The sequence below is a fragment of the Centruroides vittatus genome, unplaced genomic scaffold, assembly GCF_030686945.1.
Source record: "Centruroides vittatus isolate TY-2023 unplaced genomic scaffold, ASM3068694v2 scaffold_944, whole genome shotgun sequence".
NCBI lineage: Eukaryota > Metazoa > Arthropoda > Arachnida > Scorpiones > Buthidae > Centruroides > Centruroides vittatus.
In genome coordinates, this window is record NW_027122722.1 from 2285454 (window position 1) to 2311439 (window position 25986).

The following is a 25986-nucleotide window of genomic DNA, read 5'->3' on the forward strand; positions in this document are numbered from 1 at the left end:
TTTCCCATAGAAAGACTCCGGGTGGCGCCCCCGGTGCCAACTGCCACTAATTTCCGACGTTTCCGGACACTTCGGTGGTGCGGAGACGATCCCTGTCGATTTTCAGTTTTTATCGTAAACCGCGCCTTATTTTTTGTTAGCTTTTCGCGCGATTTATACGTTCGGAAACGAATAACGATTCCGTCACCGCGGCGTTTTGCAAATCGGTGGGACGGAATCGACGTTTCGCTTTCGCACTTGGACCAAATGGCGTGGATGGCGCCATGTAAAGGAACGGACGAAGTTTGGTGCCGGGCGTGTTTTTTTTCGGAACGGACGACGGCCGCCGAGAATTATTGTCGGAAGAGGATGTAAATATGCATTTACTGGTAGTTTTGTCCTTCGGAAATTTAAGTGGAGAAGCGCGGATAAACGAGTGTTCTCCTGGGAAAAAAAAGAATGAAAGAACGGGAAAAGTGATTCGTATTAAATCCCTTCGTACGATTTGACGAATTTCCTCGCTGGTTTCGACGTAACGTATTTCGCCGTCCCGAAATAAAGAAATAAAATTCTAGATTTTGTTATTCCTCTTGGCTTAGCACGCGGACTCAGCATCCGCCCGGAACTTCGGAATAGTTCCGGTCAGATGCTGGGTCCGCCCGCAAATATTAGTGGAATGGGCTTTCTTCGGATGGGCACCTTTAACCGTCCGTCACTGCCGGACTATATTTGTTAGCGTTTCGAAAATTGTCACCGGCCAGGTACATCGGTTAGGCCGTCGGCGTTAGAATTTTACAGTGGCGGATTATAGGCGGGCGGAAGTAACCGCGGGTCGGCGTCCTCGACTGCAGACGCGAATAAACGTAGGCCTACTGAGAAAATCGATAGCCGCGTAACATTTCGCAAGAAAGGCCCAGAAACGGTTACCACGTGACGACCTTCCGACATTTCGAGACCTAAAGCGGCTCGGTGTTTTGACGTTTCTTTCTTGTCTTTCAGGCGAAAACTTGCGAAATTTCGATGAAGAGATGAGCGACGGCCGTCCGGAGGTGGAAAAAGAAACCACCGAAGAGTCGACCGGGCCTCAGCGTCCGGCCAGACATGTGTCCAACGGCCACTACGACAAGTGCATCTGCTGCAACCCTCGAGTGGAGTGTTCTTCGCATCGACAACGACCCGGCCCCAAGCAAGAATGGATTTTCGGCAGCGGACGTCTCAGTTGGGACAACTCTCCGGTGGCCTCGTACAATCCCGAGACCAAGATGTTCCGGTGCGTGGTGTGCGGAACGGTGGGGTTCATGTCCAGGATCGCCGAGCATTACCTGGGAACCCATGCCAATGCCAAGGTTTTCCAGTGTCCGCGCTGTCCCTACAGCAGCGCCTGGTCGCGGTGCGTGCGAATGCATCTGTCCAAGCATCACGGAGTCCGAAACGTGCCCACCACGCTATGGAAAGGAGAGCCCCTGTTGGAAGAGATTCTGAAGATCTTGCAGACCCTCAAAAACGAAACCGAATGTGCCGACAAGGAAACCGCCGACGGCGCCGACAAACGGTACGCCTGTCCCAAATGTCCCTACGCTACCGATCGACGCGATCTGTACGCTAGACACGAGAATATTCATCGGGAAGACAAACCTTTTCACTGTTACGTCTGTTTCAAGATGTTTAACAGGGCCGACCACGTCAAGAAGCACTTTTTCCGCATTCATAAAAATTATCCCTACAATGTTTCGCTAATTCGAAGGCATCCCTCGCGCAGCAGAAGTCTGGTACCTAATCACTGGAGACAGACGCGGGTTCAGAACGGCTATCAGACCCCTGCCTCTTCCTCCGTTCCCGTTCGAGTTCTCCCCGATCAGAAAACGAACAGAAAAAAGGATTTCAAATCTTTCGTGTGTCTGTACTGTCCGTGGAGAGGCGTGGACAGCTGGTGTCTCAGAAGGCATCTCAACACGCACATAAAGCCTTTCGCCTGTTCTCTGTGCGATTACAAAGCCGCCAGGGCAGAACGTCTGTCCACTCACGTCTGGAGACTACACGGAAAACTGGCCTGTCTCAAGTGTTCCTATCTGACCGAAGACAGCAGCATTCTCGAAGACCACGTCAAGGAATATCAGTGAGTACCCCGTCTTTCCATTTCCTCTTTTTCCGTTTTAAATGCGAATTATCTTTCCGAGTTTGCGCTTAGAACTCTGTAACAACTTATATTTAGTTATTGTCCCACAATGCTCAAATTAGTTTCCGGGTGGAAGTTTTATTTTAGTATTTTGATATTTATCTAAAGCTGGATCGTTCCGGGTTACAGATGGCCGAGAGGTTAGCTGGCTGCTTACCGCCAGGAGGACCCGGATCCGATCTGACTGGTTGAAAATACGCGGAAGTTTTCGCCAGTGTTTAACCACTAGCGAAAAATTCCGAAAAGCAAGAAGTTAAAAATGACGAAATCCCGGGTGGTGAGAGATCGGTTTTCTAACTTTTTCTGCCCGGCGGTCACTAAGACCTGTTTTTTGGGTAGCCCGTTACGGATTCTTCCAGGTCCGAGTGGAGTGGGATGTGGTCCGACGTATCGCTCCCAAAAGATTTGCCATTTTCGACCGACGACGAATGGCCTCGAAAGGCAAATGTATTATAGGTCATTCTATAGTCGTTCAATACCGACGGGCAAACGTAGTACAAGTCGGATATTTCGGCCATAATTACAAATTACCGTCGGTTGGGTCGGCCTGGACAGGTGCAGCGCTGTTTCGGAAATGTTCTACAAAGGTCCGCGCTTTTACCCTGGCCGCGGTGGAGCGAAAAACTTTCGTTTGGACGCCAAATACGTCCTCCCGGAATAAAGACCGGCTTGTAGGCATCCGTTTCTCGTAGAGATGCCGAGGCGGGGGACGTCGACTCGATCGTTTTTCTTTCGGTTCGACACTGCAACTCTGTCGCCGACTTTGGCCGATTCGGCGAAAATAAAATTCTCGTCGTTTCGAGATCTCGTGTAACCGTTTTCCGCCGGATGAGGCTGGTTTACCTTACCCTTCGAACCGTCACAGTCTGGAGACCGCAAATTTAAATTTCTTTCTTCCGTGTAACGCCAGGAAAGTAATTTACGAAGAGCGGAATAAATGCGGCCGCCATTCCAGTCGTCGTCCGTTTTAAACTTCCGGGCGCGTGAAAGAGGCGATGGCCGGCGGAAATCGTCGCCTCGTTCCTCTCGCTCCTTTCCGGCAGTGACTGTGTCACCGCGAAAACAATTGCGCCGCCGAGCAAAATTCCCACGTGGTAATAACGGAATGTAACCCGCGTGGACGGACACGGAAAATGGGGGAGGACGTCGACGGGGAAACGACCGTTAATTCCGGGGATACGAAAAACGCCGTAAATGTACTGGGCGGGCCGTAAAGAATGTAGAAATGACCGGCGCAAAATCACTATTACAAATACACTACCTGCCATAAAGTAATTGGACCCCCCTGCTAACAGCAACATGCGCCGTCCTAATACACGTCACGGCCACCGAGGATAAATATCGGGTGGGAAAGAAAATCGGCATTGGTCACATTGCAAGATGCCACGCATTTCGGAGCTGTCTGATTTCGAGAAAGGTATAATCGTCGGTTATTACAGAAATTGCCGATCCATACGTGACATATCCAGCGAGCTGAAATACCCAAAATCGACAGTGGGCTACGTGATTCGCAAGTGGAAGGTGAGTGGTGACTGTCAGAATAAGCCCCGACCAGGCAGGCCTACGATACTGGAAGTTTGAGACCTACGCGTGCTGTCCAGAGAAATTCGGAAGAACCGCACCCAACTGATGACCCACACCCGTGGGAAGTTTCAAATGGCAACTGGGACTGTTGTTTCGATGAATACCATCCCTAAGAAAGCCCATCTGCTTGGTTATCATGGACGTGCTTTCGCCCACAAGCCTTTCATCACCAGGACCAACAGCGCTGCTTGGCTAGCTTGGTGCAAAGAACGTCGACAATGGACCTTAGAACAGTGGAAACAGGTTCTCTGGATCGGCGAATTCAGGTTCGGATGAGAGTCCGGGTTCGACGTCTGCCCGGAGAACGCCTCCTGCAGGAATGTGTGTGCCAACAGTGAAGTTCAGCGGAGGTGGACTTATGGCGTAGGGGTTTTTTCCCTGGTATGGCCTGGGACTCTTGGTCAAAATCGATGGTAGGCTCAACGCCGATGCCTACTGCACTATTTTGGATAACCACGTGCTTCTTACGTTGTGGCGGTTTTACGGGTTGGATCCATGTTACTTCCAGGACGATAACGCCAGCTGTCATGTTGCAACGACCAGCATTGCTTGGTATAATGACAATGGGTTTAATCGAATGGATTGGCCTGCTCAGAGCCCGGACCTGAACCCTATCAAGCACCTCTGGGACGAGTTGGAGCATCGACTGAAGGAGTGGCCCCACCGCACGAAATCGGTGAAGGAATTCACCGATTTTCTCAAAGCCGAGTGGAAGAAAATCCCGCCAGTCGTCATACAAGGACTGGTGGAGAGTATGCCCCAAATGGTGCTGTAATATCTGTAATAATTATTGATAATGAATAAACTACGTTTTTCTGTTCTATCACAGGTGACCAATTACTTTCTGGTAGATAGTATATTATTTGTATTACTTTCCCGGTTGTTTTATATAGCAGAGAGAAAAATACATCGATGGAAAAATAGCACCCCCGAGACTTTTACATTTTTGGATCGCAGAACCTCGAAACGTCGAGCAATAGAAAAAAAAAAAAAAAAAAAAAAAAAAAAGGCAAAGAAAGAATTCGGGGATTTTTCTGCGTTTATAGATGTTTGTGTGTGTGATTGAACGATTTTGTTGGCCCACTTCCGAGCTGGATAACTCCCGTGCTTTTTGACGAAAATTTCTGAAATTTCGTCGGGAACAATTTATATTGGGGATCGATGATATTAAATTTTGGCTCTGAAAGATGAAGGAGTAGGGATATGGAGGCGTGTGGTAACTCCGGTGCCGTCGGACTTAGACAAAGTAATAACGAGTAAAACACTTTTGAAGGCAGACGAATTTCATAAAATATTGCAAATGCTAATAACGAGTGTTTTACTCGTTATTAGCATTTACAATATTTTATGAAATTCAAAAGTAAACTTTTTGCCATTTTGTGATAATTAATAATATAAAAAGGTTTTTAAATAAAATCTCCTAACGGATGGCGTCTCCAGAGTTTAAAGTTTTTTGCCGGAAAAGTTGCGCAAGTCATTGCCAGATGGTTTTTTATTTCTCCGTCAAATCGTGTCGGAACAAACTTTATCGAAAATAAATGTTAAAGTTCTGGCTTAACGAGAATTTTAAAAACGATTTTCGTTAACGTTACGGTCTGGAAGTTGGCGGCTACAAAACGTAAACTTTCTTTACTTCCGCCATTTTGTTTATAGTACTATAGAGAACGCCAACGTTCGTTCCGTATTGTCATTTCTATCGGCTCCATTAGCAGCCGCAAACTACGTCGCTCTCGACCGAATACAATTCTACATCTTTTCGCCACCGCTGCGAACGCGCGAGGGGAATCGAGGCGCGCTTTGGCCTCGATTCCGTGGGATTTAACTCGGTAGACTAATTTTTTGCTTCCGTACGGCATTATTATCGGAATTCGGCAGTCGGTCCTACTCTTTCCGGCGGAAGACCGCGCCCATCCTTATTGTGACGTCGAACGGTAGTAATTTACCGCCCGGGCGCGTGGCCGTCGACGGGTTGGGTTTCGGAAGGAAGAGGCGACGACACGCCGGAAACCGGCCTTTAGGCGCGCGAAGAAAACCCGGAAGACCGCTCTCGGCCGGCCGCCGCTTACTCTGGCCTCCGAAAATTCGATTTTCCTAGAAATTTTGCGTGCGAGACAGGGATTTTGGCGTCGTCCTAAGGGCTTTCCGGGCGCGACCGAACCGAGAACGAGGAAGGTCGCACACCCGACACGGGGAAAGGGATTGTTTTCGATTTGTGCTCCGTCCCTGGGTTTCCAGCGCTGCGAAATCAAACGGGTGTTCTCCCGTCGGCGAGAAAGACGACGCCCGGTCGGTGGCCGCGCCGCGTCGGACGACCGACGAAAAGGAAAACGTCGGGCGCCGCCGCGCCATCTGTCTCCGACCGACGCAATCGAAGTAACAAAATGGCGGACGGCGGACGCCGAAGCGGGAGAAATGTCGGACGAAAAGCGGTCGATTACGTCGTCGGTAGGAATTCGGACGGGAACGGCAACCCGTAGACCATGAACAAGATCGTCGACTGGAATCCGTTCGCCGTCTGGAACTGGAGAGCTCTCGGCGGACTCGCTTCCAGGTAAATCCTCGGTCCCCAACCACTCTCCCCGCCTTCTTTCCCGCTCGACGGCAACCCGAAAATCGACGGTCGTCCGCCCGAAAACGCCGCATTAATTAACGCAAAGGCCGGCCGCGGGACCCGGGCACCGCGCCTCCCCGCTTTTTCCGCCAGGAGGCGTCCTTGGTGGGACCGGGTTTTTAGTCGTTTCTCCCGTCTTCGGCGCTTCCGCTCTCTTCTCGTTCGTCCACGGGCGGAAAGCCGGCCGTTTCCTTCGGACGCCTTCTCCTCCGCTTTTTCCGTCCGTCCCCCGCCACCGCGCTCGGGCGTTGCGCCACGTCGGGGACGCTCGGCCGACGGACGCAAAATCGATCGGCCCGCCGCCTCGGACGGAATTCGTTCCGGCCGGAGGCGTCCGGGCCCGTCCCTCTCGCCCGGGTGGTCGACGGTGGCTCCGCCTGGCGGCAGACGTAAACTACTTACCGACGGAAATTTTGCGGGTGCGCGGAAAACGCGGTTCGGCCGGAACCGGCAGTCGACCGTGCGGCGGAAAGGCCCGCGTCGCGCCGCGTCGGGGAAACGGAAATAGCGAAAATTACCGAAAGAATTCGACAGTATTTAAACCGGCGGAAGGTGGAAATTCGGCAGCGTATTTTAGGGAGAACCGACGACATGGGTGTTTTTTACTCGCGCTCAGGCACTACAAATACCCGTAAATTTAGAACGGAGACGAAAGCTGTCCCGACGTACTCTGTGGCAGCGACATTTTATAATTCGCAGGAAACGTATCTACCGGCGAACGGACGGGGAGAAGGAAATAAATATTTGGCCACTGGTTTCTTGCCCTGACTCGGTACGATGGAAACGCGACGAAAATTATAAGTGGATACGGCGATAAAGAAAATGCCGAAGTGGGCACGGGTTGCCACCGGTAACGGCCCGGGCGTCGATCATACTCGTTTCGTTTTTAGTGGACGGCTTGCCATTTAGCCCTTCCGGTCGATAAATCCGTCCGAGACGGTCAATTGTCCGTCCCGCTTCCGCTGCGCCGCTTTCCATTTTTTCTTCCGTAAGACAAACGACGCTAGGAAAATTCCAATTTAACTTTTTACAAAATTTCCGATAACTCTCATCGCTTCCACCGACGGTTTTAATTCTATCCCCGCTTTTTTCCCGTCCTACGTCGGTTACCCGTTTTTTCCGCCCGCCGGACCTTGGCTTTCTGCACGTTTGCCGCCAAATAATACTACTATATTGCCGTATGAAAAGGAAGAGTTCCGGGAAACGGCGGGCGGATTTATAAACCGTCTTTTAAACAACCACTAAAACTAATTAATGTTTTAGTAAATTGTTTTCCGTTCTTCCGGACGCGCCTTTTCTAAAAACGAACCGGAAACGGGTAATTTAGGGAAGGAATGATTTTCCCTCCCGCCCGGCCGTCGACGTTTGTAACGTCCGAACGGGGTCCGGTTTCCCGTAAGACTTCCCGAGAGGCACTCCCCGCGGCAGACGGTCTACGTGTCACCTTGCCGTAAACAAATAAACCCAACCGCCCGCAAAGTACCGACGTCGATCGAGGAATGGAAACGGAAGTGCGGAAAAAAGTTTTACTCCGCCTTCCGATGGCGTCCTTAATGACGAAATCCGTCGAGTCCGGGCGTAATTTGCGAAATGGAAATTTTCCGGTTGTTTTTTTGTCCATCTTGATGGAAGTTTACAGCTGGGGTTTCAACTCCCGCTCCCACCCATGGGTTTATCGATGGTAAATTGCATTCCGGGTTTCGCTGGTGAGAATGGACCGACTCTTTCGGCTGGGCGTCAGTTCATTTCTTCAGAAAAAGTAGCGCTCTGTTTATCCCCGACGATGGACGCCGGCAAAATGCGTCTAAACTTTCTTTTCGTTCACTCACGTGTTGGGAATGGGGAAAGGTGTCGTGCGTGGTTCTGGATCGGTCCGGGTTTCCACCCCCGCCACCAAAGTCCGGGAAAAATGCTGGTTTTCGGGTGTGGGAGACGACCGTGGAAGTGAAAGTCGCATTGCCTGGTAGATGATGGACGCCGGGCACGTTTTTAATATAGGTACGGGGTGTTGCGGGAAAAGAAACATGAAGTGCGCAGTGCACTTTCTTACGGAACTTTGCCGTCGTGTTTGGCTGCGCCGGCAGACTCTTATCTTGTGATTGATCGGAGACCGCTTAAGGCCAGTTTGAATGTGTAGAGAACGGTCACTTTAATTCCTGTAAACATTTCATCGTCTCGCAGTGTGATTGGTAGAACGGACTCGGAATCTTTCATCCCGCGCCGCTTAAACTGCTTCAGTAACCTAATGTAATTTTGTGTCATCTGTGTTTAAAAGGCTATTTGAAACAGAGTGCGGGTTACCTGCTCATTTTAAATTGGAATTACAACCTTTCAATTGGGTTTCTCTTCTTCTGAAGTCGTGCGTGGTCTTTGGAGAATGCGAAACTTTGCTATGTTTTTTCCTGAAACTGCAAAAGAACCTGCATGTGTGCCTCTCGCTTGGTTCTCCTCTGTTTGTCTTTCTGTTTGATCCGTACTTTAATTAATGATATTAAACACTCCCGTTGAAATTTGTGTCTTCGAAAGCCATAAATTTCTGGTGCTCGTCACCTGTCTGCATCGTTCCCGAGGAATTTAACGGCCGAGACTGCGGATGTGAAACTTGTTTGCTATTTTTGTCGTTATAGAGTAAATTTTTATCGGTAAAAGTAAAATTGCGCGCATTTAACGTTTGCTGCCGGTCAACGTGGTTTTGCATGGCCTGACCTTTGTTACGAATGTGCCGATTACATCCTCTGCATGCAAAATTTTGTGGTAACCGACACCGTCTTATCTTTCGTATGTCATTTCCTACTGTCCAAAAGTCTGAGAAACGTTTCTCAGATTATATTTTGTTGCTTGGTTCCCAGTGACGTATTTATAATAGTTTCTGGTTACTTGTGTCCTCGGATAGGTTCCGGTGATTTGATTTTGCTTCGTCGTATATAATTCCATAATGATTGCTGGAAATGAAATTTTTTTATTCAATCTATAATCTAAATAATACAATAATGTATTTTATGGGGGAAAAAACAAATTGTGAACGTGTTAAAACAATAGCCCTAACTTCACTGTGCCGTGTTTTACTTTCCTGGCTGTTATGTATAGGTAACAAGGGAAAGTATTGCAATGTGTCAAATTTGACAGAAGGATAAAATTATATAATTTACTAAATTGCTTCATTTCTGTTTCATTTATCTAATAATAATAATAATAATAATAACAACAACAACAACTCTCCTGTGGTCACCACCTGGTCATGGTGGGAGAGCCCGGTAATTTTACTGAACCATAGAGCAATGCAGGCTGCAGCACAAGCTCCTTGTAGGGATCAACCATGCCATAAGTCTATGGGGAGAAATGAAGCTAAGAGTGACCACACCCACATTCTGTGAAGATATTTATCATGGTAGTAACCAGATCTAAATATGATACCGGCTCGGACGTTGCCCGAGTTAACAAGGTCCACTTTCGTGGGTTAGGCAGAGGCTCACATTCGAAAAATAGGCCACAATCTCCCTTGGTTACCAGTGGCAAAAGCAGCACCGGCCCAAGCATGGCTACTGCAATGTCCTCAACAGATGTGAGGAACCAACTTACTCTTGGTGTTTCTGTGGCAATGCATCCACAGACCACAAAGGCTGGAAAACCATGCCAACAGATGAAATAGACAATAGAAATGAACGAGTTTATCATCTGTACTTACTACACCATCACAAAACTCAAAACAAACATGACAGCATACAGACAAAAACTATACTATGGATTCACACAACAATATCCTCACCTCGCTGTCACTGAAGAAAGGGTTGTTGATCAAAAAAGAACAATTATACACAACAACCTTATCCCACAAACAACACTTGAACTTATCAAACAACAGGTTGCTGATCAAATACATCAACAGACAGAAACATCTAACATTAATGAAGATCATGTAACCTGTCAGGATAATCCAGCAACAAGCATTGATAATAACACACATACAACTACCACCACCAATGATACTATGGACACTTCCTCATCCACCACTGATAACATAGACATAGATTTAGTTAATATGCTCTCACTTATATTTCAGGAAACACTCACTAAATATACAGGTACAGATCCCACACAACGACCACGAATACCAAAAATCAGTATGTCAAAGGAAGTAGGAAAAACACTAAATTATGTAAACACCAGGGCTGTGGAGTCGGTAGATTTTCACATGACTCCGACTCCAACTCCAACTCTGATTCTGACCAGGGGCAGACTTGTTAACAAAGTAGGCTCGAAAATTCTGACGTCATCACTTGACCTCAGAATATTAGCATCAATAAATATAGTTCTAATAAAGATAGAATGTAGAAACTTTTTTATTCGAAAACTAAAATATTCCTCTAAGTAACGAGTCAATAGGATAATTTTTACTTTTCTGTTGTTATATATAACAGAGGAAAAGTGTAGCAATTGTTCAAAAAATGATCCCACTACAAATTTCTGCATTTTTGGACTCAGGGCACCTTAAAATATTGAGATATGCAAAAGATTTGGTTTTTTTCCGTATGTACGAATGTTAGACTGTATGGGAAGCACGATTTTGAATCGGAGTCAGATGGTTTAACACAGGAGTTATTAAGCTTCAAAATGGTTGAACTAAATTGGTTGGTACACATTCTAACATCCATTTGCACTTCTCTACATTTCGAGGCTTCCCGAGTCCAAAAGAGTAAAAATTTGAGAAAGTCATTTTTTGACTGATAGTCATTCTTTTCCTTTGTTATAGGCCTATAATGTATAACAGCTGGGAAAGAAATAATGATAATGATTCTGATTATTTAAAAAAAAATACAAAATAAAACAATTTAAAAAATTAATTAAACATTAAAATTTGACACATCTACCGAATATATAAGTTCACATTTACTGACTCATTTGATGATGGCATTGGTATTTGGTAAGCATGTATGAATAAAAATAGTAAATACATTCTTATACAAACAAATTAGTTTAATAAAAATGTTGTATAGTACATAATATACGAGTATATTGGGTAATGTATAAGTATACAGATACATTAAACTAAGTCAAGAATGAGAAATATAACATTTAGACTGGTAAAAAAGAGGTTGCTTATTTTGCCATGTTGATTAATTTATTATTTTTCATCCTCCGTTATAAACTGAATTACTCCTTACAAAAAAAATCATGTCTATTAAGTCAGCATTCACTGAAGCTCTTAAATCATATTTAATAATTTTAAGAGCAGAAAATAAATGCTCTACCGAAACTTGGTTGGTGGCAATGCTGTGACAATCAATGTTGTATTTTGGATACTGTCTGGATAGTGCAGTTTAACATTTTAACATCCAAACTTGAAGAGTGGTCAATGTGATTTATTTTTTCCAGTGCATAGTAAATATCATCTTCAAATTTTGTAATATTTCCTTTTCTGTCTGTACTCATATTAGAACTAAAGCTTAATTTTGAGGATAGAGACAAGTTTTATAAAAAAAAACATATAAAAAAAACTAGCAGATGAGCCAGATGTTGCTCATGCAAAAAAGTAACGATAACGAAGATTAAGATATTTAGATTATAGCCGATTTTACCCGTTTTCACTGGGTGCAAGAATTAGGTCCTCTCTCTTCCAAGACTAATTAGAGAATTTTTAGATGGGTTTAAAAGTATGTTTGATTTTTCACAAAAATGCAAAATACCGCATCTAAAATAGTACGGTAGAAATGCAGTTCTTCGGGGTAATCCTTAAGTCTCTCCCTCTTCCCTCCACGAGAGGAATTTTGAAAAATCCCTTCTTAGTGTACATTCTTATGATGTATCCTAACTGTGTATCAAATTTCAACTCTTAACTGTTTGAACTCTGAGCTTATTATTATTATTATTAACCCATCTTGATTATATTATAAGATTGTGAATGCTAATAATGAGTAAAATATTCATTAAGTCCAACCACACTGGAGATATGACACATGACCCCTTTTATGGGCACTTTTATGACACATGACCCCTTTTATGGGTCATGGGTCATATCAACCTTTAATAAAAAACCAAAATTTAATAGCATTAATTCCCTTTATACACATGCTACTGTGCCAAATTTTGTTTCTTAAACCTTACTCACTCTGAGATATTGTTTAATACTTCAGAACAGAATAAAGAAATTAAACAAATTAGATGCCAACATACACACATGGATGTGCAAATTTTTCCCTTTATTTGACATTTTTTGGGTTCGAGAGATCTCCAAACATATAGATTTGCAAAAAACTCTGAGAGTCAAATGTGACACGATTCAAATACTTTTTCGTTTTTTTATATACATAACAAGTTGGGAAAGTAAATAGGAGTCGGAGTCAGGGAGATTTTTGACGACTCCGACTCTGCTAAAATACCAAAATTCCACAACTCCAACTCCCTGGTAAACACTCACTTACTACCAGTGGTGATATTCGAAATAGTTAACAAAGGGTTCGCTAGCAGAAAACTTTTCCCTGACAATCACCGACAAACGAAATGGAAGTTTTGGCTAGAAATAAATACAATACCTTTTCTTGCAATATATCTAATAATCAGTGGCGTATTTGGAATGTAATGAGCCCTGGGCGAAGACCAGGTAACAATAGTATATTAGTGCTGTCGACCTTTTTTTTTTATTTTTAGGCAGAAAAATTTTTTATTTTTTACCCTGAATGGCACTGCTGATAATAGACAGATGTCATCATTTCTCGAAATACAATATCCTTTTTATTTCGCTGTCCATTGCCCGACACGTGTTCCACAGTCATCTTGTATTTTCTCGCCTGCGTGGAATTCTGGGATCTCTCTTATGACTGGATCTAGTTTCAAGAACTCTCTTGAATCAATTGCGATTAAACCTCGTTTCGGTCGAGATTGAAACGGTCGCGAGAGATCGCACCAAGGCATAGTCCCCGACTTTGCTCACAATCTAGATTGAAATGCTCGGTGCGAACGGGGTATAAGGCTCTAGTTTAGTAGTGTTACAGAGTATAATACGTATATTTTAATATATTTTTTAAAAGAAACAAAACCACTGAGAAATGTTACGTGTTTTTTTTTTTTTTTTTTTTTTTAATATATATCAGAAGACGGCCAGTCCGAGAAGACAGCCGTCTCCCGTCCTAAACAGCCGTACCTGTCATCTGACTTACCGGTTACTAAGTCCTAAAAATAATTTAATATAATATAATTGTTTTGTTATATATTATATTTTATACTGTAATCTAAAGCTGGACTGAATCTGTATATATAAAAAACCTTATACTACAATAGTAATTGCTAAAAATTAAGCTTTTTAAAATGTATGTCAAAAGGTATGTAAAACGCTATTTAAAATATATGTGAGTGTATAAGTGAATTAAAAGAAAAACTTGATAAGATAAAGCAAAGTTATATGCTTAAAATCCTAATCTCCTGTCTTAATTTCAACATATCTTCAAATACTTTCAAGAACTTAGCATAATTATCTTCATTCTCAACTATTTTTAAATATAGATCAGTTATTCTTCCACTATATAATAAAATATCATTCCTGCATATAATAATATCATTTCTAACGCTATTATATATTGGACAATGAAATAAGAAATGTTCCAGGGTGTCGAGTTCCCCACATTCACAATTAGGGGAATCGACCAACCGAAAACCAAACAATCTCTCTCGAAAATCTCCGTGTCCCGATAAGACTTGACAAGAATAATAATTTGGGATAACCCAATGTGCATCATCCCGACTATAGACAGTGGGAAAGAAGCGAGCAGTTATCCGACCACGCGTCTCCCCACACCACCTATCATTCCATTTATCTAGCAATAACTTTTGTACTTGTTTCACCTTTATTTTAATTGCATCGGCCGATGAACCTGGCTGAAACATAGTATCTCCACAAACAAAAGGTATATTAGACCTCAACAAGTATTTATAGTATTCTAATTCAATCCTTATATCAATAGGTAATTCACCCGCGAGTAATTGCAACGCAGGAGTTGATATAGTCCGATAGGCCCGGATGACCATCAACAGTACTCTCCGTTGGGATGTTTCAAGTTTCCCACGGTGAAGGGGCCGAAGTCCGCCGCCCCACACACCAGCAGCATATACTATTACTGGTATATACAGAGACGAATACAGGATCCGGAGTGCAGGAAGCCTCAGCCCCCACCCCCGGCCTGCCAAGCTCTGTAAGCTACAAAACTGTGTAACTGCTTTATCTGCGATATATCTCACATGAGGTGTAAAATCCAAACCCGCACCCAGCTGCATTCCCAAGTAGCGGACTGATCCCACCATCCTCAGTGGACTATCGTTCATTCGAATGCTGGGGGGGTGATCCGAACTCAACTTACCCTTCAGTAACACCATCTTAGTTTTACTAGATGAGAATTCCAATTTTAACTGTTCTAAATGGTTCACCAGGACCGCTATCATCAAGTTACCCCTATCCTCCAATTCCCGTCTACTATTACCCTCAATAATGACAGCAAGGTCATCGGCATACACAATATACTTAATATCCATCTCTCTTATACATTGTAAAACCGAATTAAACACATAATTCCAGAGTTCTGGACCCAATACCGATCCCTGCGGACAACCCCTTTCAATCCATTTACTATGTTTCTTAGTACCTTCTATATAATATACCTGTCTATGCTGTAAATAATCCCGAATAACACTGTATATATCCATTGGACAGTCCCATTGTCTGAGGGCCTTCAGCACACTCGGCCACCATATATGATCAAATGCTCCAACTACATCGAAAAATATACCCAGAACATATTTACTTGTAGAATTCATTGTCCAAGTACGTAGCAAATAAATTGCATCCGTGGTCGAGACCCCACGTCGAAAACCAAACTGCCATCTATCTATCCTTGAACTAAACAATGAAGACAGTCGTAACTTTAACAACCGTTCATATAATTTACCTACTATCGACAATAAACATATCGGTCTATAAGATCTAACATCAGCACGATCCCTATTCTTATCCTTTAAAAATATTACAACCCTTGAGACTTTCCACCTATTCGGGAACACACGATACAGCAAACATAAATTAAACAAATACAATAGATGATTTCCTATTACAGGTACGGCATGATTTAATATTTTATATGTGATCCCATCTAATCCCGGAGCTTTCCTTCCTCTAGAATCTCTTAATACACGTAAAAACTCCTGTCGCGAAAATAACTCCACAGTACGATTACTTTTATATTGATCATTATCCGCCCGAACTTTAACTTGATATTCTGTATCTAATACATTATTATCCTTTATAAATAAGGAATCTAATAAGAATCTAGCCATCTCATCCCAATCTACTAAATAAGTATCCCGATTCCTAACTACGTGAAGCATATCTCTAACTTTAATTTTATCTCGAGCTAACTTATTAACTTATACCCCATACATTCCTAGCTACAACTGAAGTTACAAAATTTTTCCAACTATTTGCCTTAGTAATTGTAATTAATTTCTTATATTGCTTATTAAGACTCCTATATTCTGCTAATTTAAAATCCTTTAAAATCACATCTGATTCCTGTTGATATACTCTACGCGCCTTGCAGACCTGCTTCTTCATCTTATCCAATTCGTCACTCCACCATCTTGGAACCAAAGACTTATCCTTGTGCGATGGGAAAGTTTTCCTAATAGCTTGATTTAAGCATCTATGTATATGTGAGCAATAATTAAACACGTCTTCTCGATCACCAACCCAAGAGGTTACACACGGACCTATCAATCTTGATAAAATGCCCCTAAATCGGTTCCAGTTAACCCTCTTGCTATCCCCATATGAAAAATACCTATTTTCTATATATACCGACAATAACTCTACACAACAATATAACAGGGCATGATCGCAAGTAGTATACTCATACGTTACCATCCGATCAAATATCTTTCTATCAATATGGTATGAAGTTAGCATGACGTCCACAAATGATTCCCCCATCGCCGATGAGAATGTTGGAACTCTATTATCTCTATGTACTATTTCACAATTCCACCTCGAAATACTGTCCATCAATTTCTGACCCCTAGTATCTGTAAATGATGACCCCCAAAGTACAGATTTAGCATTTGAATCTATCCCAATAATATAATTTTTCCCTTGCAACAATGACAACAGACTATCTAATTTATCTAACAGATCTCTCTTATGACTGGATCTAGTTTCAAGAACTCTCTTGAATCAATCGCGATTAAACCTCGTTTCGGTCGAGATTGAAACGGTCGCGAGAGATCGCACCAAGGCATAGTCCCCGACCTTGCTCACAATCTAGATTGAAATGCTCGGTGCAAACGGGGTATAAGGCTCTAGTTTAGTAGTGTTACAGAATATAATATGTATATTTTAATATATTTTTTAAAAGAAACAAAACCAATGAGAAATGTTACGTGTGTTTAACAAGGTTCGGGAAACTGAAAATTTTACCAACAGGTTCGGGCGAACTCGTTCGGAAAAACTGAAAATTTTAACAACGGGTTCGGCCGAACCTGTGCGAACCCGCTGAATATCACCACTGCTTACTACCACACTACATTTATTCAATTTCTACACTCTCAGATATTCATACATTAGTTTATGCTGGGGCACTCACAGTAGTGACATAACATGGACTGAAAATACAATCGCAGACAGTTACACAGAAAACACAATTCTATCACAAGCCTGCCTGGCAGAGAAGAATAGAAACACAAATAAATGACATTAAACAGCAATTAGGCAGGCTGACACAATACATTAAAAACAACATAACACATTTTTATTTTTGTTTAATTTTTTGTTTACATTATGTTTTCTCTATTTCATCTTTTGAATTTCAAATTAAAGTCTGCCTTCGCAAGATCATTTATTACATAATTTGCACTATCCTGCATATAAAACGAGTGTTTTTGAAATATTAGTAAATTACAATTTATCCTTGTACTTTGAGTTTTGCAATCCTTATTTATGGATCAGTTTACAGACTGCTCCAGGCCTGTAAATTGGCCGAAAATGTTTGTTCTGTGATTAAAGTTATTGCTGGAAAAGTACAAATGGTGTTTTTTTTTTAATTTATTGTCAAATCTCGGGTTATTAAAAAAGAGTTTTTTGAGTCGGCTACTTTTGGGCTACTTTTTAGAAAATTTTTGGCTACAAAAGCTAAAAACATCTGGCCCACTGCCATACTCCAGACAAAAAATTGGCACTTAAGTTGTTTGAGTTTGACACCCCTGGTCTAGACCAATGGTCGGCAACCAGTGGTCCGCGAATAAATTTTGGTGGTCCGTGGAGAAATTTGGACATTGATCAACTGAAGATTACGCAAAGTATTACGAAAGAAATGCAAAATGCTTAGTTGCTTTTTTTCACTTATTCGGGGTTTCTGTTCAAATCTAAAACCAAATACGAAGTGACTGCTATCAATAAATAATAAATAATAAACAATATTATGAGTGTGATAGTCGTCTTTCGTGGAAAAGCACTAAGAATCCATAAGCTTATTTCAAACAAGAGGCAATGAACTTTAGGCTTGCGTTAATTTGTTATAATTAAACATGTGAGTTTCATATTAATATAGTAAAAATTGAACTTATATGATCATAATTATACTACAGATTTTGTATCGTTTAAAAAAATTTACGATAGTGGTCCACGGGATTCAGAATTGTGAGTTCAGTGGTCTGTGAGGTCAGAAAGGTTGCCAACCACTGGTCTAGACAGTCAACCCCTAGTGCAGTCATGCACCATCCACTTAAAGTAAACATTTGGTTGCCAGTGTTCCACCTGTATTTGATGTAATATTCTAGCATGTTCAAGTATGTGGTGCTGGTCACTATAAAGAAGGAATTGTCCAATCACTATCCACAACCAATGCACACCAAGAATTGGCTTTGGGCCATCCCATATTTATGTTCACAGACTACACAAGGATTTTTTATCCCCAAACGTAACAATTATGGCAATTATGGTGGTTAACATATCCAGAAACATAGAAGGTTGCTTTGCCCATAAAGATGACTTTTTTCTAAGAAGGTGTCACTGTCAATTTTGTTGAGCAACTGAACAATGAAGTCATAATGGCATGGTTTTATTGTCCTCTTTCAGTGCACAAAGCAATCAAATTTTGTATGCTTATAGTTTCAAGCACTTATGCAACACTTTCATAACTGTCAATAACAGGATTATCAATTCCAAACTGGATTCATGAACCATTTCTACATAAGTCTCTTTTGCCTTATCAACGTCTTACTAACTGGTGGATTGTCAGCACCTTTCTTGTGTTCCACACTACTGGTGTTCATAAATTGCTGATACTGCCACTTTATAAACAAGGTGAATGAAACCAATTTCCTTTACAGACTTACAAGAAAGCAAATATTTTTGACTGTGTTAAATGGGTATCTTCAGGCTATTTCCTGCAGTTAGCCTGAAGATACTCCATTTAATACAGTTGAAAATGTTTGATTTCTTATAATTTTGTGCTGGAATTGGTTTCATTCACCTTGTTTATTAAGTATACCCAGTTTTGAGTTATTGATTACTGCCACTTTACTATGTAGGTTACTATTTCATATTTCAGCAGTACCTATAAAGAAAGGTCTGCCAGAATAAGGGTTACTTTGTTATTTTGAGAGCTTTTTTTATTAGTAAGTGAACTTTGTAAAACTAAAAAGTTCACTTATTGATGAAGTAGATTAATTTTAGTTTTAAAATTTATATTTAAAGTATACAATTTTGATTTATAAGTTAATAATTAAAGGAATTTACCACTAAAAGGATGAAAGACATTTAAAATTTTTAATTGATTTATTGTTTGGGTTGAAATTTCATCAACTGCATAGTTATTATATTTTAAAAAACAAACATTATTCAAATACAATTCATGTTAACTATAAAATCTCATAATTATAAATATAATTATGTATTTGAAAAAATTAAACTAATTAATTTGTTATTGTAGTGCTGAAAGTGCGGCAAAAGTGAAATTAACTTGCAGCCTGTGCTTCGAAACATTTGATGTTAGATCAGATTTGGAAACGCATTCGATATTGGCCCATTCCCAGAGTTTGCTTCAGTGTTCTATTATAGGATGTGATTTCCGAACTACAAATCCTTCAATTTTGGAAAATCATAGACAAGAGAAACATTACAAAATTAAAGGTGAGCTTTTATTAATATTTTTACTATATACCATGAAATGTTAATTTACAAAAGTGAATTTTTGGTATTGTCCTATCAAACATAGATACTTCGAGCAACAGTAATATATACAAAACGTCGGAAATTATTTGCCGTCAGTGCGGTTGTGAATTTGCTAATGAAAATTCTCTTCAGACACATACTGAAGTTTACCATCAAAATCCTCCCGATGAAAAATTTGGCGATCCACGATATCCGTATTGTTGTGCCTTGTGTGGCTACGTGAGTGCTACCCAACGCATGATGATGGAACACATGAAACTCCACAGTGGAAGATTGTTACTCTGTAGAGCGGGAGACGAGTGCACGTTTTGCACTCCGCTCGAATCGGTCCTCAGGGAACACGTACAGAAGGAACACAATGACAACGATGGCGTCATACACTGTCCGCACTGCGCTCAGCCGTGCAGTACGCATCACTCGTTCATTCATCACTACAGAGAATATCACCACATGGGTCTCTGCCAACTATGTAACAAAGTTGAACAAAAGTATTTTAGAATGCATGTAAGTCCGTCAAACGGAATGCCACTCGTAGTTTCTGCCGAGGGTTTCGACCGACAGTCTAGTCAACGTGCGGCGACGGCATCCAACGAGAGTTCCGATGTCCAGTCCCAGAACAGTGGCAATGGCCGCAGGACTCGGAAGCAACCCAGTCCCAGGAAACTGATTCACCTCTCGGTAAACACCGACTGCATTCTCTCTGGAAATCTACCGGTTTGTGATAACGACTGTAAAATAGCCATCGCCAGAAAGTTATTTCTTGCAAAGTATGCCGCCAAGATTCAGAAATATCTAGAAACGCCACTTCTCATTTGCAAGTTATGTCAGAAACCCCTGTACTTCCGTTACAAGAAAAATTATCTGCTTCACGTTCTCTACCATCGAAAGCCAGTTTATGAATGCAAGAAATGTAAGGCACATTTTTGGTACAGTTATCAGTTATTACTGCACAGAAGAAAACTTCATTGTCAGAGAAAGGAAGTTACCAAAAGATAAAAGCTCGAAATTATACGTAAATTTATATTCAATTAGAAGGAATGTATTTCCATATTAATTACATGCACGTGAACAAAGATATGTGTTGTATGACATTCCTTTTTTTTTTAATTAGAACTTTTTTTAGTTGTAAAAAAGTTTAAAACTTGTTTATTGCTGCAGCAACATTTTAAAATTTTTTTGAGTTTCCTAAGAAAAATGTATATTTAATTTATATATAATTGTAGTTTACATTAGTTTAAAAAAAAAAAAAAGATTTAAAATTATTTTTCTCATTTAACTGTAATGCTTCTTATCATTTTCATAGTATTGCTTGTAGTTACAATGCCAGTAATTTCTATTCAAATTAATTTTCACATTCAAATTTGCATTCTGATTAATTAAATTTGGTGGAATTTGTTCAGGAAATAATGACTCAAAATTTATGATTTTAAAATAATACTTTATTATTTAATATATACAAAAACTTTATTTCAAGTTGTTATTGTGCAATAAAAGTGCACCAATAATTTATAAATTCATTATTAAAATAATTTATAATGCATAAAATAATAATTATAATAATAAAAAAATATTTTAAAATTTCTTTTTATAAAATGCATAGAAATTCTGAAAATGATCTAAATGAAATTTCAAAGATAATTTTATAGCATATTTTATTATTTGGCTCGATTGTTTTCGATTGAAAATCTGCCACGATAAATCGAGACATTGGTTTTCGCACGTGCCGGGGCCGGTTGACTTTCGAAACCTTCCAGAATAATCATGTCGAAATACGACCGGAAACAAATATTGTTATTTTTGAGAGTTTGCTTTGTTTTGACAAAATCTTTATTTTGAAATTCAAATTTAAAATTCATGTGATATTTGCATTTGTAACTGTTGTTAAAATAAAGAGCAATCAAAAATTTTCTAACATTTGCAATAGAATGCAAAAAAATCAAAAATGTTTTAAAAAAATGCTTTTTAAAAGCTCATTTTGATAAAAATGACTCCAAAAATTATACTTAAAAGTTATCTGCTGTGATAATTTAGTGTTCAAAACACATTGTTATAGCTCTGGAATAAAAAATTAAATGTTTTTTTCAATTGAAATTAATCAAAAATAATTTTTTAAAATGTTGCTGCAGAAGAATTTTGGTGCTTTGATGGTAATCTTTAGCATGCTTTTACTTAGATTGTGATTTGTATTGAATTAACTATTTATATAATAGTTTTAAAATATTGCTGTTGTGCTTTAAGTACAAGTTTGTTGGGCTACGCCCTTCCCTTGTGATAAAGCTCTTCCTTGGTAAAGCATGTGATGCTTTCCCGACAGATGAGTGATAAGACTGTGACAATCCACGTTGTGTACCGTCGGAATCGTGTCAAAAATTGCGTCGCTTTCCCGCGAGCGTCAAAGGATAGAGCTACACAATATGTATTGTACGTGATCACTGCCATCAAATGTCATCTGTGATATGTCTGGTCTGATCCGTTAGGATAATTTTGCTGTTGAGAGCCTTAACATTCCCATTATTATTATTATTTTTTTTTTGCATCCGAGCGGACGAAAGTTCTCCGAGATCACCTTTTGTGCTCGTTTAATTTAAATTTTATTTAGAGTTTTCCGGTACTACAATTTTAAAGAATCATAAAAAGAAATTTGAGTGACCGTGCCAGTTGGAATCTAACTTAAACTATTGAATTGCATTCTAATAAGGATATTAAATAAGAAAGCTAATTACAGAAATAAGATAATAACATTTATTGAAAAACTAGAAACATTTCAATTTATAGCAATGGCTTCTCTATTAGATTATGATTCAACCCTTCACTTCTCACTCTCTGGTGCTACATTTAAAAATAGTTCCTCGTAATATTCTGATATGAAATTTTGTGCAGTATTTCTAGTATGCTTAAAAATTACAAGACCTTCTACATAGAATTCCATGCCAAAGATTTTACTACCGAAATAAAGGCAGCTCCAATATAGGAATCTACTCAGGTTATCACACACGAGAATAAATGTAGTTCCTCGAGAAGATGCATATTCTTAAAAAGTCGTTCAATTTTTCTTTATACACGGATTCGTCGAATAATTCGGTCGGGCACCAAAAAAGAATTTTCGATCCGTTCGACGACCGCAAAGACTCGTGTTTAAGTAAAACTGTATATACGTTTAAAGTAAACTTATAGTTTGACGTACATTGGCAGTAACGGTATATTTCGGGCGTAGAGTGGTCTGACAAAAATCTTATGTTCCCCATGGAACAAAATCGCCATTTGTTGTCGTCGGTATGCTTTGTTCTGTTTTGTTGTATGATTAACGTGTACACAATACACGACGTGTTAACGCGTGGTGTCCGGTGCTATTTTGTCTCTAATTTGTTGTTATGGGATTTAACGTATACAGACTGCACTTTTTACTCATGTGAAATAAGTTTTACCGTGTGCAATAATCACGTTTGAAGATTCTAGATAATGCATGTTTTGTATCTTGCACTGTAATTTTTTTTAAACATTACCGTTCAAGAGCTTCGACGTCTCAGTCAAACCGATGTGCCTAGCAAGTGTCGACTGAGATTGCGGTTCTGCCTCTGTGGGCAGGTTAAAGGAGGATATTTTTCTTTGTTAATTCTTAGAGAGCTTTGTTTTGTACATAAATGTTACCATATATATAAGGAAAACAAAATTTTTTCTCGTAAGTAAATAACGAGATCGTCAGTGATTTTATGTATTGTATTAACAGTTATTTTAGTAGCGAGAAACAGTGCAAAGTGCTACGACAAAATAGCCAAAACGTTGTTGAATTTGTTAATTTGGTTTTGAATGATGGAATATTAGCTATAATAAATATTGTAACTCTGGCATGAGATTAGATGTTTCACTTCATACGATATTAAATTTTGAAAATGTTTAAATTAACCTTTTGCACCATCTCCCTTTCTTTAGAGAGATATTCTGTGAAGGAAAGATTTAAGTGATATCCAATATTGTATTGGGTTTGGAAAATAAAATTTCTGAAAATCTCTGAACATGTAATTTCTTAGAAGTCTCTTAGTTTTTGAGGCAATTTTTGTTTTATTAATAATTGCAATAACTAAAATAGTAAGATTTTAACTACGACAAATTTTGTATTTTCTTTTCTTATATAACAAGTGTTCCTTCGGAGAATTAAGTCGCGTTTTGTAGTCAAATTCGAAATAATCTGTCTAGTTCAAAACCGGACAGAAGATGCAATAACAAAATAATCAAACCTTATGGGTGACTACAGACATGTTGATCAAACCAATATTGTAATGAATATATTCTTTTAAATTACTCTCTACACTTATTTCATAACACGGAGAAAAAACATAAATAAAAGATAATTTTATTTTTGTTAACTTTGGATTATATAGCAAAATGTACACTTTTTTTTTTAAAGCTTTATCACATGAATCAGATATTTTTATTTTTTAAAAAATTCACACAACTTAAGAACGAAGGACTAGTAATGACAATTTATATCATGGGAGACATTGAAACAAAATCTTAAACCTAGATTACACAGCAAATAAAAAAAAATTTCAATTCCAATCAGTATATATGAAAATTTATTTACTTTTAAAATCCTTATAGTCTAGCTTTGTGCGGGACGTATTTTGTACGCCGAAGATACCGGCGTTGTTCGTCTGAGCCGGTCGGCGACATTTTCAATGTACAAAATAGCCACGTTTTGACATCGGGTCGTGAAACTTCTTGACGGATTCATACGAGTTAAAGTTTAGTCCGTTGAATCGCTCAACTTCCTTCTAACTTCTCCAAAGGAAGCTCTTGCCATATCATCTGAAAATATTTAATATAAGAAAATTTTTATATTTGAAATATAAAAGTATAGAATGTTGAAAAAGTGCATTTAATTTAATTAAGGCATTTGTCGTCGACCGAATTACACGAAACGTAAATTCCAGATCAGGATCGAATTAGATCCTGATCTTTGTTCCAGATCAGGATCTAATTCGATCCTGATCTGGAACAAAGATTTTCACGCGTATTCCGTGTAATTTAATGGAAGTCGTGATGTCTAGTACTAATATATTTAATGGCTTTCTTGAAAAATTGTATGATATTCAATTAAAAGGACCGTTGATTCTTATCAGCCTTCATTTCTGTTTTTGTTTGCTCCACCATCTCCGTTTTAGTTCGGTCACTTTGACATGGAATGTCATTTTATTAATATACCAAAGAATAAAAATTTTTCTAGAGGTCAAAATAACAATAATTTGACTGTTATTGTGAGGTCATGTAAATGTGAAAGTCAAGCAATGTCATTGCAGAGGATTCTGCCAGACTAAAGTCCAGACGTAGTGGACAGGGAAAAATTTATTGTATTTAAGATTTAAACTAGCAACAAAAATATTTTGAAAAAATGTTTTGTGCGATTTTGTTAGAAGAAATTATTCAGAAATAAATTTACATGTAAGTGGACTAAAGGGAACTTTTGAATTTTCCCTGTAGTTACAAATTTTTAAATAAATAAAAAAACATTATTTACTAATAATTATAAGTGTGTCTAAAATATTATGTTCCATATTTTGTACACAAAATATGGAAATATTAAGTTTATTTGGTTAAATTAGCAAATACTGTTAAATCATTTTGTGATTTGAACATATAATATCTCACTTTTAAGTAATTTTAGTTTGAATTCATCAAAACTTGACACCTAATGCTATGTAAGATCAAAGTCAAAGCATAGCTACCGAAGAAAGCTGTTATTTTGTTTGTGCTGTTAATGAAACTGTTTGTATTTAACAATTTCCCGGCAATGTGAAATTTATTTAGTATGGCTGTTTTCCGTTATGTGATATTCAAGCTATTATTATTATGGTCTAATGTATATTGGACTTTTGTATGGTGTACGTGGTAGACGGCTGTGGTTCTCTCTCTTGTATGAATGTCATGGCTTTTTACCTATTATTATCTATTATTTGTGTGCTTTATTTTATGGGCAAGTTCTGAATATTTTCTAGTTTTTTTAGCATATGTGTTTTATACTTTGTGAATGTTTGAAATTGTTACATTTGTGATAGGTGCTTCTTGTCCTAAGTTACTTATATATTATGCCTTTGTCCACTTTGGACTTTCTTGTGAACTAGGACTTGTTATACCAAGGGAATAAAATCACACAATTTCAAATTAAAACACCTTTAATGTAACAATCTTGTGTGCCACTACATTTTAACATTTTGGACCAGATCCCCTCCTCAGCAGACATTACATTTTCTAATTACAATTTAAAAAAAATTATATATTAAGTTATACAAATATTTTTTTGGACAATCAGGGACAGATGGGTACTTCTGTACCTGATTGTCCTTCTGGAGGAGTGTTCTCTCTTCCAAGCCTTGCTGAGTATCTGAGATCTAAGTGCTATCAGTACAAACCTTATCCTCCACACCTCTGTCT

The 25986-nt window shown here is 39.5% G+C and overlaps 2 protein-coding genes and 1 long non-coding RNA gene across 3 annotated transcripts in view; 1 reads left to right on the forward strand and 2 right to left on the reverse strand.

Annotated features, from left to right (window-relative positions):
* The first annotated feature begins 95 nt into the window (after positions 1-95).
* Positions 96-23577, forward strand: LOC136990493 (zinc finger protein 271-like). Its single transcript, XM_067288880.1, has 4 exons — positions 96-114; positions 979-2095; positions 19316-19515; positions 19601-23577. Exons 2-4 carry the CDS (start codon positions 1008-1010, stop codon positions 20551-20553), a joined length of 2241 nt encoding a protein of 746 aa, XP_067144981.1. The 5' UTR covers positions 96-114; positions 979-1007; the 3' UTR covers positions 20554-23577.
* LOC136990508 (uncharacterized) lies at positions 6161-6739 on the reverse strand. The gene is made up of 2 exons (XR_010883069.1): positions 6346-6739; positions 6161-6314 (listed from the first exon to the last, which is right to left on the reverse strand). It is a non-coding gene; the product is annotated as an uncharacterized lncRNA (long non-coding RNA).
* Positions 23578-23892: 315 nt separating the features above from the next.
* LOC136990541 (titin homolog) overlaps positions 23893-25986 on the reverse strand; it is a 34986-nt gene continuing 32892 nt past the window's right edge. Inside the window, exon 15 of the mRNA XM_067288944.1 lies at positions 23893-24363. Within this exon, the coding sequence (XP_067145045.1) occupies positions 24319-24363 (45 nt within the window). The 3' untranslated portion in view covers positions 23893-24318. The remainder of the gene's footprint in view (positions 24364-25986) is intronic.